At 57.1% G+C, this 16,357-nt stretch overlaps 1 protein-coding gene across 3 annotated transcripts; it reads right to left on the bottom strand.

The window, feature by feature from the left end:
• Positions 1-4,562: 4,562 nt before the first annotated feature.
• Positions 4,563-16,081, bottom strand: NBL1 (NBL1, DAN family BMP antagonist). Of its 3 annotated transcripts, XM_027109941.1 has the most exons (5): positions 14,292-15,876; positions 9,524-9,527; positions 7,687-7,875; positions 7,451-7,562; positions 4,563-6,048 (listed from the first exon to the last, which is right to left on the bottom strand). In XM_027109941.1, exons 1-5 carry the CDS (start codon positions 14,377-14,379, stop codon positions 5,797-5,799), a joined length of 645 nt encoding a protein of 214 aa, XP_026965742.1. In that variant the 5' UTR covers positions 14,380-15,876; the 3' UTR covers positions 4,563-5,796. The 3 variants fall into 3 exon arrangements, with proteins under 3 accessions (XP_026965742.1, XP_026965741.1, XP_026965740.1); XM_027109940.1 differs by lacking the exons at positions 9,524-9,527; positions 14,292-15,876 and adding an exon at positions 15,920-16,081 and having other exon boundaries at positions 7,687-7,881; XM_027109939.1 differs by lacking the exons at positions 9,524-9,527; positions 14,292-15,876 and adding an exon at positions 15,920-16,080 and having other exon boundaries at positions 7,687-7,922.
• Between the last annotated feature and the right edge of the window lie 276 nt (positions 16,082-16,357).

Here is a 16,357-nt window from a genome sequence, read left to right on the forward strand (position 1 = left end):
ACAGAAAACTATAAGACACTGATGAAAGAAATTAAAGATGATACAAACAGGTGGAGAGATATACCATGTTCTTGGATTGGAAGAATCAATATTGTGAAAATGACTATACTACCCAAAGCAATCTACAGATTCAGTGCAATCCCTATCAAATTACCAATGGCATTTTTTACAAAACTAGAACAAAAAATCTTAAAATTTGTATGGAGACACAAAAGACCCCAAATAGCCAAAGCATTCTTGAGGGAAAAAAAACAGAGCTGGAGGAATCAGGCTCCCAGACTTAAGACTATACTACAAAGCTACAGTAATCAAGACAATATGGTATTGGCACAAAAACAGAAATATAGACCAATGGTAGAGGATAGAAAGCCCAGAGATAAACCCACACACCTATGGTCACCTAACCTATGACAAAGGAGGCAAGGATATCCAATGGAGAAAAGACAGTCTCTTCAATAAGTGGTGCTGGGAGAACTGGACAGCTACATGTAAAAGAATGAAATTAGAACACTCCCTAACACCATACACAAAAATAAACTCAAAATGGATTAGAGACCTAAATGTAAGACCAGACACTATAAAACTCTTAGAGGAAAACATAGGCAGAACACTCTTTGACATAAATCACAGCAAGATCTTTTTTGATCCACCTCCTAGAGTAATGGAAATAAAAACAAACATAAACAAATGGGACCTAATGAAACTTAAAAGCTTTTGCACAGCAAAGGAAACCATAAACAAGACGAAAAGACAACCCTCAGACTGGGAGAAAATGTTTGCAAACGAATCAACGGACAAAGGATTAAGCTCCAAAATATATAAACAGCTCATGCAGCTCAATATTAAAAAAACAAACAACCCAATCCAAAATTGGGCAGAACACCTAAATAGACACTTCTCCAAAGAAGACATACAGATGGCCAAGAAGCACATGAAAGGCTGTTCAACATCACTAATTATTAGAGAAATGCAAATCAAAACTACAATGAGGTACACCGGTTAGAATGGGCATCAACAGAAAATCTACAAACAACAAATGCTGGAGAGGGTGTTGGAGAAAAGGGAACCCTCTTACACTGTTGGTGGGAATGTAAATTAATACAGCCACTATGGGGAACAGTATGGAGGTTCCTTAAAAAACTAAAAATAGAATTACCATATGACCCAGCAATCCCACTCCTGGGCATATACACAGAAAAAACCATAATTCAAAAAGACACATGCACCCCAATGTTCATTGCAGCACTATTTACAATAGCCAGGACATGGAAGCAACCTAAATGCCCATCGACAGATGAATGGATAAAGAAGATGTGGTATATATATACAATGGAATATTACTCAACCATAAAAATGAATGAAATTGGGTCATTTGTAGAGGCGTGGATGGATGTAGAGACTGTCATACAGAGTGAAGTTAAGTCAGAAAGAGAAAAACAAATACCGTATGTTAACGCATATATGTGGAACCTAGAAAAATGGTACAGATGAACTGGTTTGCAGGGCAGAAATAGAGACACAGATGTAGAGAACAAACGTATGGACACCAAGGAGGGGAAAGTGGCGGGGGTGCGTGGGGGGGAGGTGGTGTGATGAAGTGGGAGATTGGGATTGATATGTATACACTAACATGTATAAAATGGATAACTAATAAGAACCTGCTGTATAAAATAATAAAATAAAATTCAAAAAAATAACTTTTCAAGACTGGGCCTGGGTGGTGGTGCCACCTTGTGGCCACAGTTATTATCTTGAATTTAAGAACTTCAGAAGTTCTGCGTACGCACCTGAATTTGTCATTTCAGTCATGGAATAATACAGTCTTGAATGTCCTTAACATTTCCAGGTAGAGAGGGACCTTCAAGGATGCTCAGTGTTTTATTACTTCTAGCCACAGGGTGCTCCCTTCCTAAAGGAGAAGGCTTGTGCCACAATGGGACAGCTGAGTCTTAGGAAGTCCTCTGTCCCAGATCTCCATGCCTGTCAGTACATAGGGGACCAAGGAGAGCTGTTCATGACAGAGATGGAGAAACCAAGGTCCAGGGAGGTTGTGAGGTCTGCTCAGAGCTGCTCTCGCAGGAGGCATTAGCCAACTGGTTAACTGAGGGCAGGGGTTGGTCTGCTTTGCTCACTGTTGTATCCTCAGCACATATTACGTTGCCATAAATATATGTTCAATGAATTAATGAAGAAAACTATCAGCCCAACCACCAGCAGTTGTGGGCCAATCATTTACTCCCAATAATTATTATTATAATGGCTGACATTCACTGAGGTTCTATTATATGCCAGGCACTGTTCTAAGCTCTACATGTACATTGATTCATTCCCACGACCCTGGGAATGAGGCGGTGCGATCATTATTCCCCAACTTACTAATGGGAAAACTGAGCCTCAGAGATCTTAAGTGACCTGCTCAAGATCACACAGCTAGGAAGTAGCCCTGCCAGGATTTGAACCCAGGCAGACAGGATTTTCCCAGAGGCTCCGAGCATGGGAGGAAAACTAGATGGGAGTTATTGGCTCTATATAGGCAAACAAGGAGGGGAAGCCGGTACTAATTACCCGCCCATCCGGAGAGGGGCCAGCGTGGACAGTGCTGCATCAGTGTTTATCCCTTGTAAAGATTTTCAATCCCGCCACCCTTGCGGGGATTGGGAAGAATGGTGGAAGGGGACCTTCAATTCTTCTTCTGGGCTGTCTTGGTGGTTCAGTTTGAGGTTGGAGAAGAGAAGAATTGGCCGTCACTAATCCACATCTCACTCCCGTTGGCAAACTGGCACAATTAGAGATGCTTCTCTGTTCTCGCAGATCTGGCTCTTCCCACTCGCTGCTCCCACATCCAATCAGCAGCGCCTCTCCTGTGTGGCCCCGCCTCTTTACCATGGCCCTGCCTCCCTAGGCCTCCCCCGCCCCCACCCAACTCTGGTCTCCATCACCTCCTGCTTGGACTACTGCAGTCTCCAGCCGGTCTCCAGCCTCCCCCTCCTCCTCCCCCCACAAGACTCCTTTTCGTCTCGCTGGAACCCAGTTCTGTGCAGACACCTCCAGGGCTCTTACTGAGATGTGAGTGAAGTCTGAACTCTGGCTAGCACTCCACACCTGCCACCAGCCGTGCCAACCCACCTGCCTCCCTCCTTTTCAAGCAGCTCTTATTAATTTCTTTACGTATCTATCCACTTGTACCCCACCTTGTTCCATACACAGGAAGAAGGCCGCTCCTGACCAAGACTCATCCTGCCAAGTTGATGCTCAGGTCTCAGAGGCCTAGTACCAAGGACACCACCCCAGGAAGTCCTTCATTTGGACCTGGTCTCTGAGTACTTTCTCTGTGCGCTCCAGTCAGTCCCCACCTCCAGCTGTATAGAAGGACTGTTAATATGGCCAAGGCTTATCCCTGCCTGACTGAGAGGTCACTGAGGTCTGCGTGCAGGAGAGATATACTTTTCTCCAACCCAATTCCACATCAAAGGACACAGGACCACCCTGGATAGTTGTGTCCTGCACGACACCAAGAAGCACCATTCTGTAGTTGGGACGTACACAACCTACACAACAGTACAGAGCCGCCATGAAGGGAAGGCTTGGTACCCGGAGGAAATCGTGTGTGTAGTACACAACTGTTATCATTAGAGGGCGCTAGACTGGAACCCGCGCGCGCCGCTGCCTCCCAGCCTGGGGGAATCACTCCCAGGGCATAAAGGCCTCAGTTCACATTTGCAAAATGAAGATGCTCCGTGGATTAGAAACAATATATATAAATTGCCTGGTGTTGGTGGTCACAGCAATGTGTGCAAGGAAGAAAGAGAGTCATAGCTCTCACCCATCCCACCAGCCCCGTCTCAATGGAGAATCGGGGGGGCCCCGAGCTCAGCTGCATGCAGGTGATGATCTCAAACCCATAGGGTCATCGTGAAGGGGAAGGGACTCCACAGTTGTCAAGCACCCAGCCCCGCACATAGTAGTTGGTCAGCAAATGGCAGTTACTAAGGTTATACCGAGAAGACTGATTCAGCCAGACTGCCTGGGTTCAAGTCCTACTGGAGACATTTCTCAACCCTGGGCAAATTACTACATCCCGCTGTACTTCAGATGCCTCCTCCATAAAACAAGGGCAGTATTTGCATCGCAGGGTGGTGGTGAGGATTCAGCGAGTTAATTGATATAAAGTACTCAGTACAGCACCCCACCTCCTATATCAATTTGTAACCATTAGTTTTTGTCCGTTTCCCCTTCTCCAGAGGCCAAGCCAGCTGGAGTGCAGGGAAGGGCTGATGCAGTCACCGTGAGGGTGAAGAGGTGTCATGGGCCTAAGGGATCAAAGGTCAAAGACAGAAAAGGGGTTCTGGAGGCCCAACCAACGTATATGCGAGGCCAGAAACAGCCAAGGACGGAGGCAGGAGGTGGGGAGCCAGGAGCCGGCGGGGGGCACATCACGGCGGGAAGGGGAGGGCCACCAGGATGTGGGGAGGGGTGCTCAGGGCTCCATGTGCGTGCAGCCTGACTCCCGCCCCTTGGGGAGCCCTGAGTCAGCAGGGCTGCCCTGTGAGGAAGAGAACACAGGTGTTGAACGAATTTATTCATGAGAAAACTCGGGGTCCATCCTACTGGTTACAAGCTCCAGAGGCTCTTGTCGGAATAGCCGTGAGGGCCGGGGCGCCCCCAGGCAGGGGGCTGGCGGGGCTGGCAGCAGCCCTGGGACAGAAGAGCAGACGCAGGCAGCTGCGGGTACGGAGGGGCGTTCTTCCCTGCCCGCCTGCCCAGCCCCCCACCCCGGGGCCCCGCACCCCCTCTAGGGCTAAAGTGCGGCTGCGAGGAGTGGGGGGAGGGGACTTGGCAGCTGCAGAGCCACAGTGAACACAGCCGCCCCACGCGCCCTCACCCCTCCTCTTCCTCGTTCCTTGAGGCTCATCCAGAATCCATCCCACCCAGGTCCCTCCTGGGAACCTCCGGGGAAGGGAGACCCCTCCCCAGCATCCGATATTCAGAAAGAGCTTCCCAAGAGGGTGAGGCTGGCTCCATCAGCTTTGAGGGGCCTAGAACCTGGGGGGCAGGGAGAGGCACTAAGATCTGGGAGAGGGCGAGGAGGGAAGGATGCCCTCTGGTCGAGGGCGTCATCCCCTCCCCCTGGCCCAGCAAGGCTCCTCCTCCCCTGCCTTCCTCCCCGCCCCCCCGAAAGCCAAGGCAGGCAGGGAGCCTGGCTCCCAGCTCCAGGGCCGGGAGGCAGCAGGGTCCTGCCCAGGCCTGACTCCCAACCATGCCGCTGAGGGAGGGCCACCGGGGAGAAGCTGCCCTGGGGACGGGGGTGCGAGGCCTTTGGGGAAGCCGGTGGGGCTGGAGCGTCCTGCTTCTTTCTGCCAGTGGTCTTCCTAGCCCTGCCTCAGGGCTGCCACGGGCAAGGCGCCCAACCCCAGCTCAGGGCCCGGCCCCACCGAGGGGCCGTGCGGGCCTTGGCGCGTCTTGGACGGCCTCACCCCAACTCAGCAGCTTAGCCAACTATCCCCCTCCCCAGGGCACATGTCTAGGAGGCAGAAAAGAAGAGAACCCCCCTCCGATGAAGAACCCTGAACACCTCTGCTTCTTCCCCCCAACTCGTGAATATATTAAATTGTGCAGCTTGGCGCCAGTCCCACCCCCTTCAGATCTCCGTGGCAACCGGGAAGCATTCCAAGTCCAAGTCTGAATCCAAGTCCATCCAGTGCCAAAGGGGGGCTTCAGCCTCTCCCCCAACTCTTCCCCGGGAGGGTGAGACCCCACATTCCACAGGGAACGAGAGGGGAGGAAGAGTCGGGGGCCTCAGTCCTCAGCCCCCTCTTCCTCTGCATGGGGGGCCCCAGGGGGATCCTCGGGCTCGGGGGGCTGCCCGCCAGGGTGCGGGTGGGAGTGGAGGCCGGGCTGGGAGCCCTGCGCATCCTCGCCCTGCACATAGACGCTCAGCCCCTCGTGACTGGGCTCCTTGCCGCATGCCTGGCAGCTGCAGTGCAGGATCTTTTCCACCAGCTTGTCCACCCTGGGCACCTCCTCATGGCCAGGGCACTCCAAGGTCACCTGCGGAGGGCAGGAGAGAAGGGGAGAGAGGTTTCCAAGGGCCTGGGGCAGGCAGGAAGGCCCCAAGGGTAACACTCCTCATGGGACCAAGAATCCCAGAGACCCCAGAAGCCTGAGGCCACCTGGGACACCTGGGCCTGTCCAGGGGGAGGGGCGTGAGTCCCTGCAGGAGACACCTGACCTGTCTCCTCACGTCCTGCCACTTTCCTGCCCATCCCCACAGTAGCCAGAGGGCACCTTGAGGGGACCCAGGTGGTCCGCCCCTGCCTGAAATTCCCCCCACCAGGGCTCCCACTGCCCTCGCAGAAAAACCGACTCCTGACCCAGGCCACCCAGGACCTTGAGGTTGACCCCCGGAGGACCTCTCTCTCCACCCCTGACCTCCCCCCACTCCCACCAGCTCTGTCCTGCCTGATCTGCCTGAGACTTTGCACATGCCATTCCCTCTGCCTAGGAGGTCCTTGCCCCACCCGTCCCCTCCCCACCGCCCTAGACTTTGCCCACTTAACTTCTATTCAACCTTTGGACCCGAGCCCAGACATCACTTCCTCAGCGAGCCCCTCCCAACACCCCCACCCCCACCCCGCCCAGCCAAGGCTCGCCCTGTACGAGCCCCGTTAGCGTTCATTCTTCCCCTGTTGTCGCGCCACTAGCTGCCCTTTCTTTTTCCTTCCTTCCTCCTTGTCTCTCCCTCCCTCCTTCCACAGAGCACCTTCTCCATGCCAGCTCTGGGGACACAAGGACAGGCATGGTCCTTCAAGGAACTCAGAGTCTAGCAGAGGAAACAGACTTGTCAAAATCACCCAAATGCAGATGAAAAACTGTGCGTGTGACAGATGCTCAAAGCAGAGGTACACAGTGCCTGGGGGATCAGGAAAGGGGTTCTGAGAAAATGATGCCTGAGCCAAGCGCAGAGGAGAATGACTAGAATTTAACTGGGGGGGGGAGGAGGAGAAAGGTAAGCCAAACGGGAAAAGAGCATGTGCAAAGGCCCTGTGGTGGTCGTAAGCAGACAAGATAAGAGAGACTGAAAGGAGGCGGGATTGGTGTCAGGGTCAAGCTAGTGAAGAAGGTGAGAGGGGCAAGATGAAGCTAGAAAGCCTGGTGAGCCAGACCACGCCTTGTGGACAGGCCTTACGGGGTCTGGCAAAGATTTTGGTCTCATCCTATAACAATGGGAAGCCACCGAAAGGATTTCAGCATGTGACTGACATCAGAACAGAGCTTCTTGTCCTGTACATGCTGGCGTCGGACTTGTGAGCCATCACGTGGCAAGGACCATGTCTGTATCTCCAGCACGAGGCTCGAACCCTGCACACAGTGGGGCCTCACTAAGCACTTGTGGCCCAGACCGGTGCCGGCTCTGGGCGGAAGCTGGGCGGGAGCGGGCAGCCGTACTCACGATCTCCCACATGGACTGGGCCGGCATGCACGAGTCGCAGTGCACCAGGGACTCTGTAGACTGCGGGAAGGTATTGGGAACGCTGTAGCTGAAGCACTGTCCCAGGCACGCCCTGCGGGAGGAGAGCCCACCGCGTCCGTGTCACCACGGTGGAGGCGAGAACGGGCAGCCCTGTCCTCTTCCTCCCTCCTGGGCCCGTGTCCTCATCCCTTCCACCCACCACCCCGGGATCCCACCTGTTCTGGATGGACTTGGCCTCACAGCCGCTGTGGCCCACGATCTGGGTGATGTTCTTGGCCTCGCACCAGGCGCTCTTATCCGGGAACAGTGCCAGCTTGTTGATGGGCGGTGGAGCAGCCAGCAGCATGGCGGGGAGGAGAGCCCCCACCAGGACCCGAAGCATCGTGCCCGTGACCTTTGGAGCCCTTGAACTGAGTACAGACTGCAGGTGAGGCCAGCAGGGTCCAGGAGGCTGGGCAGAGGGCAGGGGGGCAGTGGTGTTACAGCGTGGCTCTGACTGCCTGGGTTTAAATCCTACCTCTGCCACTTACTAGCCAAGCACAATCTTGGACAAGTTATTTCTCCTGTATGAACCTCAAAACTGGGGCTGCTAATAGCACGAGCATCAGATGGGTATCATGGAGATTAAACAAGGTATTTCATGAAAAGCCCTGAGTGGAGAGACTAGCAGATCATACACATCCCACATGTGTTAGTTATCTTTATAACTTACTTTGTAGCTTTGAGCAAGTTACTTTTTATCTCTGTGCCTCACTTGCTTCATCTAAAGGGGGATGGTGATGCTGTGTGTGGCAATGATTATTGCAAGTACTAAGCCAGACACTCAGTTTCCAAGCACCCCGTTGCGTATTGAACAATCATTAGCTCCCTCCTCACTGTGATGTTGTGGGTCCTTGAGGGGCTGGCCTGCCAGCAGGTCTCCTGGACATGCTGCCACGGTTGTCAGCAAAGCTAACCATCTTCATGTCACTGTGAATTCTTGTGCCACCTTGGATGCATGGACCTCAGGTGAAAAAACTAACCCCAAACTAGACTACTTCTCGTTTGGATGCCCCATCAGAGCCCCAAGCCCTGAGTCTACACACACATCACTATCTCCAGCTCCAACCTCACACCTGAGTCAAACAAGAGGCGAGGCAGTCCAAGCCAAGGGCTTGACCCTCTGTGAATTGGATGGAGCGAGGCACTAATAAGGCAATACCAGAATCTGCCAGGAGATGGCGGTGCAGGGCAGAGTGTGTTTCGCAAGCATGGACTCAAAGGGGATTTTCCCAATGTTCCCCAACTTCATCTTCTGTAGGTTTCGCCCACTCTCCCACTGCAAGAACTGTGGAGGAGGGAGGCTTCAGAGAGATTCGGAAATGAGGGCAATGCTCACAAAGGGGTCCTCTGGGGGCAGGACACTGGGGAAAAGGCACTGGACTGGGAGTCTGGAATCCACACATGCTGTGGGACCCTGGACACTGTGGCCTGTGTCCCCACCTGTGAAATGAGTGGGGTGCCCTGGACTGGTGGTTTCCAAACCTGGTAGAGCGTCAGAATTCCCTGAGGACTAGTGAAGTGAAAGTTCTAGGGTGGGGTGGGATTCTGCATTTTTTTAACGAGCTTCCAGGGTGGTTCTTATATGCAGGCCAGGCTTAAGAAGTGGTCCAGCTCGGTCAGCGTCTTGGGACAGTCCCCAGAGGGGCCTGGGTGGGGCCGAAGTGGGAGCAAGGGCCAAGTATGGTCCCACTGGTCCCACAGATGCCCAGTACTAGTCAGGCTGGCTCAGGGCTGGAAATGCCATTCCGAACAACGCTACCCTCAGCCCACCTTCTGCTGGAGTGGCAGGTATTTGGTAAAAAGTCGGGAAGTGAGAGTTGTTGGGGGTCTTGCGCGCTCCTGCAGGCTAACTACGTGGGCTGACTCAGCTGGGCTTGCAAGGAGGGCCCAGGCCGGCCTGCGGAGCTGTGAGTGCCTCTGCAGCGCCCCGCTCTCTCTATCCAGCAAGCTCTGCTCAGGTCCTGCCCCTTCTCCCTGCAGGAGGTCTCCGGAAGCAGAGACAAGTCCCACCTCACTGGATCTCAACGCCTGGGTGACCCCCACTCCCAGCCCAGTGGGGAAGGGTGAAGAGGGGAGAGCAGTGGGAGGTGAGTCCAGACCGTCTGCCCCATCCCAAGGGAGTCTGTGTCATGACCCAGGCTCTCACCCACACATTTCCGGTCTCACTCACAAGGTGGGCAGCAAAGCCCATGTTTTCAGTACAGCCACAACCTAAACAGAATGGACTTGTTCCTAACCGGCAACCTAATTTTTCAACACCCTTAGCATCCAGGAGGCTTTCTCACCCCACCAGGTCCTTTTCTGTCCCTGGGGAATTAGCCTCTGCACCAGGGTCCGACGACCGTAGCACACCAGCGGAGACCCACCTAAGGCCAGAGCTCCCTGGGCCTCCCCAGGCGAGACTGGCCCCTAGAGACCTCAGAGAGGTCCGGGGACGTTTGTCCTATGCCTGACCCCATCAGGATCCCTCAGGAAGGCCAGGTCAGGTGGGGCAGAGGGTGATAGGTTTCCTTAGGCTCGGGAACGGAGCCTGAGGTTGTAATGAAAGTAGCCTGGAGATGAGCGCTGGGGCTGGTTTGGGGTTTGGAATAGGAGAGGTTAGGACTGACGCTATGGGCCAGGCTAAGGGGGAGCGGAGTTGAGATGGGGGCTGAGGTTAATAACAAGGTGTAGTGGGAGATGGGACACCGGTGAGTGTTTCAGGGGAGTCACTGGTCTGGAGGGTGAGGACTGGTTATCATGCGTCAGGTTGTAGCAGACGCCGAGGGGAAATGAGATAAACTGAGGCAGAAGGCCACCTCCCTTATCTACCCCCCTCTCTAGGGCACAGCTGAAGGTCAGCTGGGCCCACAGAGGGGGTGCTATAACCCAACCCACTGGGCCCGGCCTCTCACCAAGCCCTGGCTGGGACCTCAGAGGAGGGGCCAGGCCGCGCTCAGCCTCCCCAGGCCAGCAGCCCTGAGCTCCAGCCGAAGCATGGCCCCGGGAGCCTCCTAAGTTCAAGTCCCAGGCCTCCCACCTAGGAGCTGCGTGACTTCCGGAAGTACAGTCTGCCTCTCTGCACCCACCGACCTCAGCCCTAAAACGGGGAGCAGAGCCCTTTCCTTGAAAATGACTGGGAGGATGCGATGAAAGCACCCAGCACCCAGCAGGGACCCACCTCAGGCCAGTTCCCTTCCCCCGGGGGGATGGTGGGGAGGCCTGGGCTGGCATCAGAGCCAAAGCTGGCCGCTGGAGCAGGGAGCCGGGGGGGATGCAGGGCCGGTCTCCCACACACGCCCCCGTCCAGCCCCCAAGAACCCCTGCTGCCCCCCCTTCACACTGGACTCGGCTCTTTGCTAGCAGGTTTTATTTTTTGTTGGCTTGTGTTTTGTTTTTTCAGGCAGCAGCTCAGCTGATTTTTTTTTTTTTTTGATCCAGCAGTCGGACCTTCCTTCCTGAGACTTGAGAGCCTCACCCAGATTCTCATCCCTTCCTCCCGCCCTGAAGGTCACACGACAAGTCACGGGAGTCCCAGAACGCCAGGGCGGGAAGGGGATCCCCCAAGCCGATCCTCTTGCTTTGCAGAGGGGTCGTCCCGAGGCCCCCAGCAAGTCAGGCCAAGCAGTGCCCTTCCCCAGGCCAGGCGGTTCCCCGCAGCTTGACAGTGGTTTACCAGGCACCTTCTAGGAGGGCGGAGAGGGCAGCGAGGGTGGGGGCCTGGGGAGCTCAGAGCCTGGAGGGGAGGTCGAGGGAGGTGGGTGAAGAGGAAGCAGCTGTTCAGTGCGGGGCAGTCGGACAGCTGGAGGGGCCGGGGGAGGAGAGCTTCTCAATTCTGGATTGAACTCAGGAGCACAATTAGTTACCCGTGGTTGAGGGAACTGCACAGGCAAGGCCAGAAAGGGGGTTTACGGGTATCAGCCCAGCACAGCCCTCCCAGCCTCCTAGGAGTAAGAGCTGCTGCCAACTGTGGGCCAGATACCGTTCTAAGGCTTTTATGTATATTCACTTATTTGGTCCTTAGAACAACCCTAGGAGACAGATATGGAATTTCCCCCATTTTACGGATGAAGAAACCGAGGCACTGGGTTTGCAAAAGAGATTTGCCCAAGCTGACACAGTTAGCATTCACTAAAGCTAAGATTTGAACTAGACAGCAGCAGGGTAACCACCAAGAGTTTCACAGAAGAGGAAGACAGGGTGACGGGGAATGACCTGGAGCAAGCAAGAGACCGGGGCTTCCCGCCCCAGCAGCTGCGTCTCTTACCCGTCAGCACTCCGGGGCTCAGCCACAGCCAGGGTTGGAAGCATGGGCGCCCCATGGGGCAGAGTTCAAATCCCAGCCTGGACTCCCCTGCAGAGAAGCACGCGGCCGTGGCCAACCCCTGGCTCCCCGGAGCCTTGCAGAAGGTACGGTGCCGCCCTTCCTCCGAGTTGTGGGGAGGCCACAACCAGGGCACCCTCAGCCCAGGGTGGGTACCTTCCTATCACCCCACCGTCCACTCCCCAATCCAAGCCCTCCGGATCCTCAGAGGCCTTGTGCCGACACCTGACACATCTGAGGCTGCCAACAACACAGAGAGAAGGCCCCTGGGGGAGGGGAGGGGACACAGCCGACCCACTCCAGCCCCGTGGAAACTGAGGCACAGAACAAGGAAGTGACGGCCCATGTCTCCCACGCAGGGGACGAGGGCAGTGAGCAGACACAGGACACCTGCCCCGGAAGCTTCCTGGGGAAGGACGGGGGTGGGGCAGCAAGAACTCAGGCTTCGGGGTCAGGCCTGTGGAGTCCTCTCTACGTTTCACGCCTACCAGAACCTAGCATCTTCCCTGAGATGCTTGCCAACAACTCAGAAGCCCGGGCGCCAGCCCTAGATATCCCGACCCCACACTCCCAGGCATCTGTATTCACTCCCACATGATTCTGAGGACCAGCCAGGTCAAGAGCCCCCCAACTCCCCAGGGAAGGGTCCCCCGTAACAGCAATGCGGACAGGGGTCACCCACCCCACTGCCTAGGCCTAGTGCCTAGAATCAAACCTGAAATTCACCAGAGGGGCCTAGATTTCAAGGAAGACCTCTGGCCCGTCCGCACCCACCGTAGAGCACCCATTGCACAACAAGGAGTCGATTTAGTAAAACAAGTGAATAATCACCCTCCCCGTTTCCTCTTTGGGATAAATCTGAATATTCAGGGTCCTTAAGGCCAGGTACACCAGAATGTTCTTGGTACAATGGTCCACTCACCCCCAAACACACACACACACACACACACACACACACACACACACACACACACCAGGCCTTCGGTTCCCAGCAACCAGCCTGGTGTGGGAGCAGCCGGAGGGCAGGGCCAGCAAATGCTTAGAAGAAGGCAAGCCTCTCCCCAGCTTTAACTTCTGCTTTCCGAAACCTCTGGAAATCCTTCCCACCTAGGCCCCGGCAGATTCAGATGGAAGCTTCTACCTGTGGGCTCTGGTGACGTCTGCATTCACACAGAAAGCATGTGGGGTGTGGGGTGAGTTATTTTTCAAACTGATCAGACCAGATGCTCCCAGTCCCTTCCTCTCCCTGTTCTCCCCCCACCCCCTGCCCCACCCTGACACACACAAAGGGCCGGGTCTGGGTCTCCTTTATTCACAACGGACTGTGACAGACCCCAGTTCAAACCCTAGCTCAGCCCCTTTAACTTTTCTGTGCCTCAGTTTCCTCACCTGCAAAGTGGGGGTAGCTGCCTCTTAGGGCAGTTGTGAGAATTGAACTGAAGAGGGCATGGAAATTTCAGGAGAGGACACCTGTCACAGGATGTCCTCAGCAGAGGTCACTACGAGTGCTAGCTTTGAGTCACCCAGGGCTGCTTACCCTCCCTGAACTCTGCCTACACCCTTCCGTCTCCCCCTCCCCCCTCCCCCACACCCCTTACCCTCCCCTCCCCCTCCCCCTTTCCCCTCCCCTCCCCCTCCCCCTCCCTCCCACTGGATCCTGAATGCGTCCTGAGAATATCTAAACCCCGGGGTTGCATCTGCCTCCAAGAAAATGGGTTTAGGGGAAACTCAAATAAGATGATGGCTGGGCGAGGGTTTTATGAACTGTCTGTGCTGCCAGGGTGGGAGCGGAGAGGAAGATCCCACTCAGACTCTAATTCTTGGGCCACTGACTGAAGGGAAAGGCTCCCAGAGAGACCAGCAACTTCGAGCAAACAGGCTGGGCCTGGCTGCCGGGGCGTACATGCTGCTGGGTGCAGAGGGTGTGGCATCTGTGGCCGCAGCCCTAGGCTTGGGGGTCAGCAGGAGTGAGGCAACCGCCGCAGGTCTTGGAATGAGCGCAGGGGACTTCCTTGAATGGTGCAACTGAAGGGAGGGGCGAGCCAGGGTCAGACCCCAGCCCTGATCAGCTCAGCAGGCCCACTCTGGGGTCCCAGGACAAGTTCAGGCCCAAGCTCACCCGCTGACTCCCTGTGTGCCTGGAGGCAGGACAGTACAGTGTTTACAGGCCACTGACCACTCGTTTCACCTGCCCAGGCCTCCCATTTGCCCCTGTGCAATGGGAAGCACGGCCTGGGAAAGTCCATCCTAGCAGATTCCCTCAAGAGGAGCCTGGCTCCAGCGCGCTGCTTAAGGCCACTGTGATTCCACGACCCCAGTCACCACAGGGTGGCTTCCTTCCTTCCGTCAGCGCTGGCAGAGCATGAACCAACCGTCCAGGGGCGGACACGCAGGGCCAAGCCCGTGCCCCAAAGGCCTGCCCATCTCTGCCAAGCAGCTCCACCTCCCTGGCTACAGCCCCCCAGCCCAGACCACGGCCCGCCTGCCCGCAGACCCTCCTGACTGAAAACTGTCTCCAAAACAAATCGATGCTAATGAGCTGCTGCAGGGCCGGCCTACACATCTGCTCAGCAGAAGTCCCACTGCAGACTTCACCAGCATCCCTGCCCGCTCCCGCAGTCTGCGACCCTTGGGGGTGGGGGTGGGGAGAAGGAGAGAACTCAGTTGGAAATTTCACTCTAAAAGGATGAAGATATATGCGGCTAATGCACAGCACATCCTCCTGGGTCCACCCTCTAGCACACAGGCCCAAGAGAAAGAGGTCCAGCTCGCAAGGGTGGGGATGGGGGGGTCACCGACGAAATGCTCCAGCCTCGCCTTTTCTTTGGCCCCAACCAAAGGCAAACCACACCCAAGCGGCCCCAGCAACTGGAGGAGTTTCAGGAGGCTGGTGGTTTCCACAGTAACAAAGGGTGAGGGGCTCCTTGTTGACAAATTGCTTCCCCACCCCCATCCCCCGTCAGCGCCCAGCCTTTGGCCTCCGGCCCTGACCTCTGTTTTCCTGGGGTTCCCGTAGTTACAGGCTGGTGTCCTCCAGCTGGGCGAGGACCTCGGAAAGGCTGAAAATGTGCCCTTCTCCCCGGGTGCCGGCCAACCCCCTGGCCACGCCAAGGCGGCCAGCTGCCCCCTTTACTGCGGCGTGTAAAAGAGCAGAATCGCCCCGCCCAGGGAGCGGGGCGGGCAGGTGGCCGGCAGCACAGTCCAGTTGTCCAGGCCGCCTCGCGGGGGTGGAACGCTTAAGAAAACTGAGCCCCCGGAAAGGCTGGCTCCCCTGCCCCAGACTCAATTCCAGGGGGATGACCCAGGCCAGTCCCCCGGGGCAGGCGGAAGGTAGGAGGAGGGTTTCGCTTTTTTTACCAGGTCTAGGAAACTATTCACGAGCCCCGGTGGGGGCCCCGTGCCTCCGACACGGGCTGGGGGCGCTGTCCGAATTTGAGGGCGGGGGACCAGGAAGACGCAGGAACTCAGAGAGAGACTCCCACAGCGGGGCAGGCGGAGAGACGGAGAGAAAACATAAAGGCAGAGGCACAAACCCAGGGAAATGGAAAACAGGCAGAAGCGGAGAAACAGAAAGAAAGGGGCCAGAACCAGAGAAAGAGAGGAACGGAAATAGAGAGACGGAGACACGCAGATGGGGAGACAGAAACACAGAGAGAGACAAAAAGGAGGCAGAAACGTACGGGAGTGGAGAGGCTCGCGGCGCGGCGAGGCCCGGACAGAGCAGCGGGGACGCGCGAGCCCCGCGGCCGAGCTCCGGGCGCTGCCCCGGCGGCCGCGCGGCCCGACCCGCCCTCGACCCGCCCGGCTTTCTCTCGGCCGCGCATCTCCCTCCCTTTCTCTCTTGGCCGCGGAACTCCTACCGAGAAATGGAAACCCCTGTTGAGTCGGGGGACCGGCTCGGGGCGCAGGGGTGCTCCCTGGCCACCCCGTGCCGCGCCCACGTCCCCAGACCCGGCGCCCCGAGCCCCCAGCGCTCCCGGGCTCGGCGGCGGCGCCTCCGCACGGTGCCCTGGGCTGGCGGGCGGGCCGGGGGCGCGGCGCTGCGCCTGCGGCCGAAGCCTCTGGAAGCTGGGAGCCCGCGTGCCGGCCCGGGCGGGACTTACCGCGCGCGCGGCGGCGGTGGGAAGCGCGGCGCGCCCGCCGGTTCCTGCGGAGCTGTCTGCGGGCCGCGGGGGGCAGGCTCGGCGCCCCCGGGAGGCTCGGGGAGGCGGCCGGCAGGGCTGGCGGCGGCCCCGCGAGGCTCGGCTGGGCTGCGCTGCGCGCTGTCTGCGGCCCCGGGCGGGCGCGCGGTGCGGGGGAGCGGCGAGCCGAGCGGCTCCGACGTCAGGGGTGTCTCCGCTCCAAATAGGGAGCGAGGGCGGGGGCAGTGGAGGGAGGGACGCGAAAAAGAAAGAGCGGGCGGGCGCGCTGGGCCGCTCCCTCCGGGCGCGCAGGAGGGGGCGCCTCAGCCGCCCGGGGCCCCGGCCCCTTCTCCCCGTCGCCCTCGAGCCCCGGGCCGGGCTCCGGCGCGGTCCGACGGCGCGGCGGAGCTACCGGGGCCG

This window comes from Aethalodelphis obliquidens, unplaced genomic scaffold, assembly GCF_003676395.1.
Source record: "Aethalodelphis obliquidens isolate GAN/ISIS:26980383/991018 unplaced genomic scaffold, ASM367639v1 scaffold9, whole genome shotgun sequence".
Taxonomy (NCBI): Eukaryota; Metazoa; Chordata; class Mammalia; order Artiodactyla; family Delphinidae; genus Aethalodelphis; species Aethalodelphis obliquidens.

What these genes read in the sequence shown, in the direction of transcription:
- NBL1 (XM_027109941.1), bottom strand. Translation starts at nt 14,379, where the DNA reads ATGTGTAGGCCGGCCCTGCAGCAGCTCATTAGCATCGATTTGTTTTGG. An exon ending in GCCAAGTCCATCCAGAACAG is followed by an intron (nt 7,563 to 7,686) that starts GTGGGATCCCGG and finishes CTCCTCCCGCAG; the next exon opens with GGCGTGCCTGGGACAGTGCT. An exon ending in CCCAGTCCATGTGGGAGATC is followed by an intron (nt 6,049 to 7,450) that starts GTGAGTACGGCT and finishes TGCCCTCCGCAG; the next exon opens with GTGACCTTGGAGTGCCCTGG.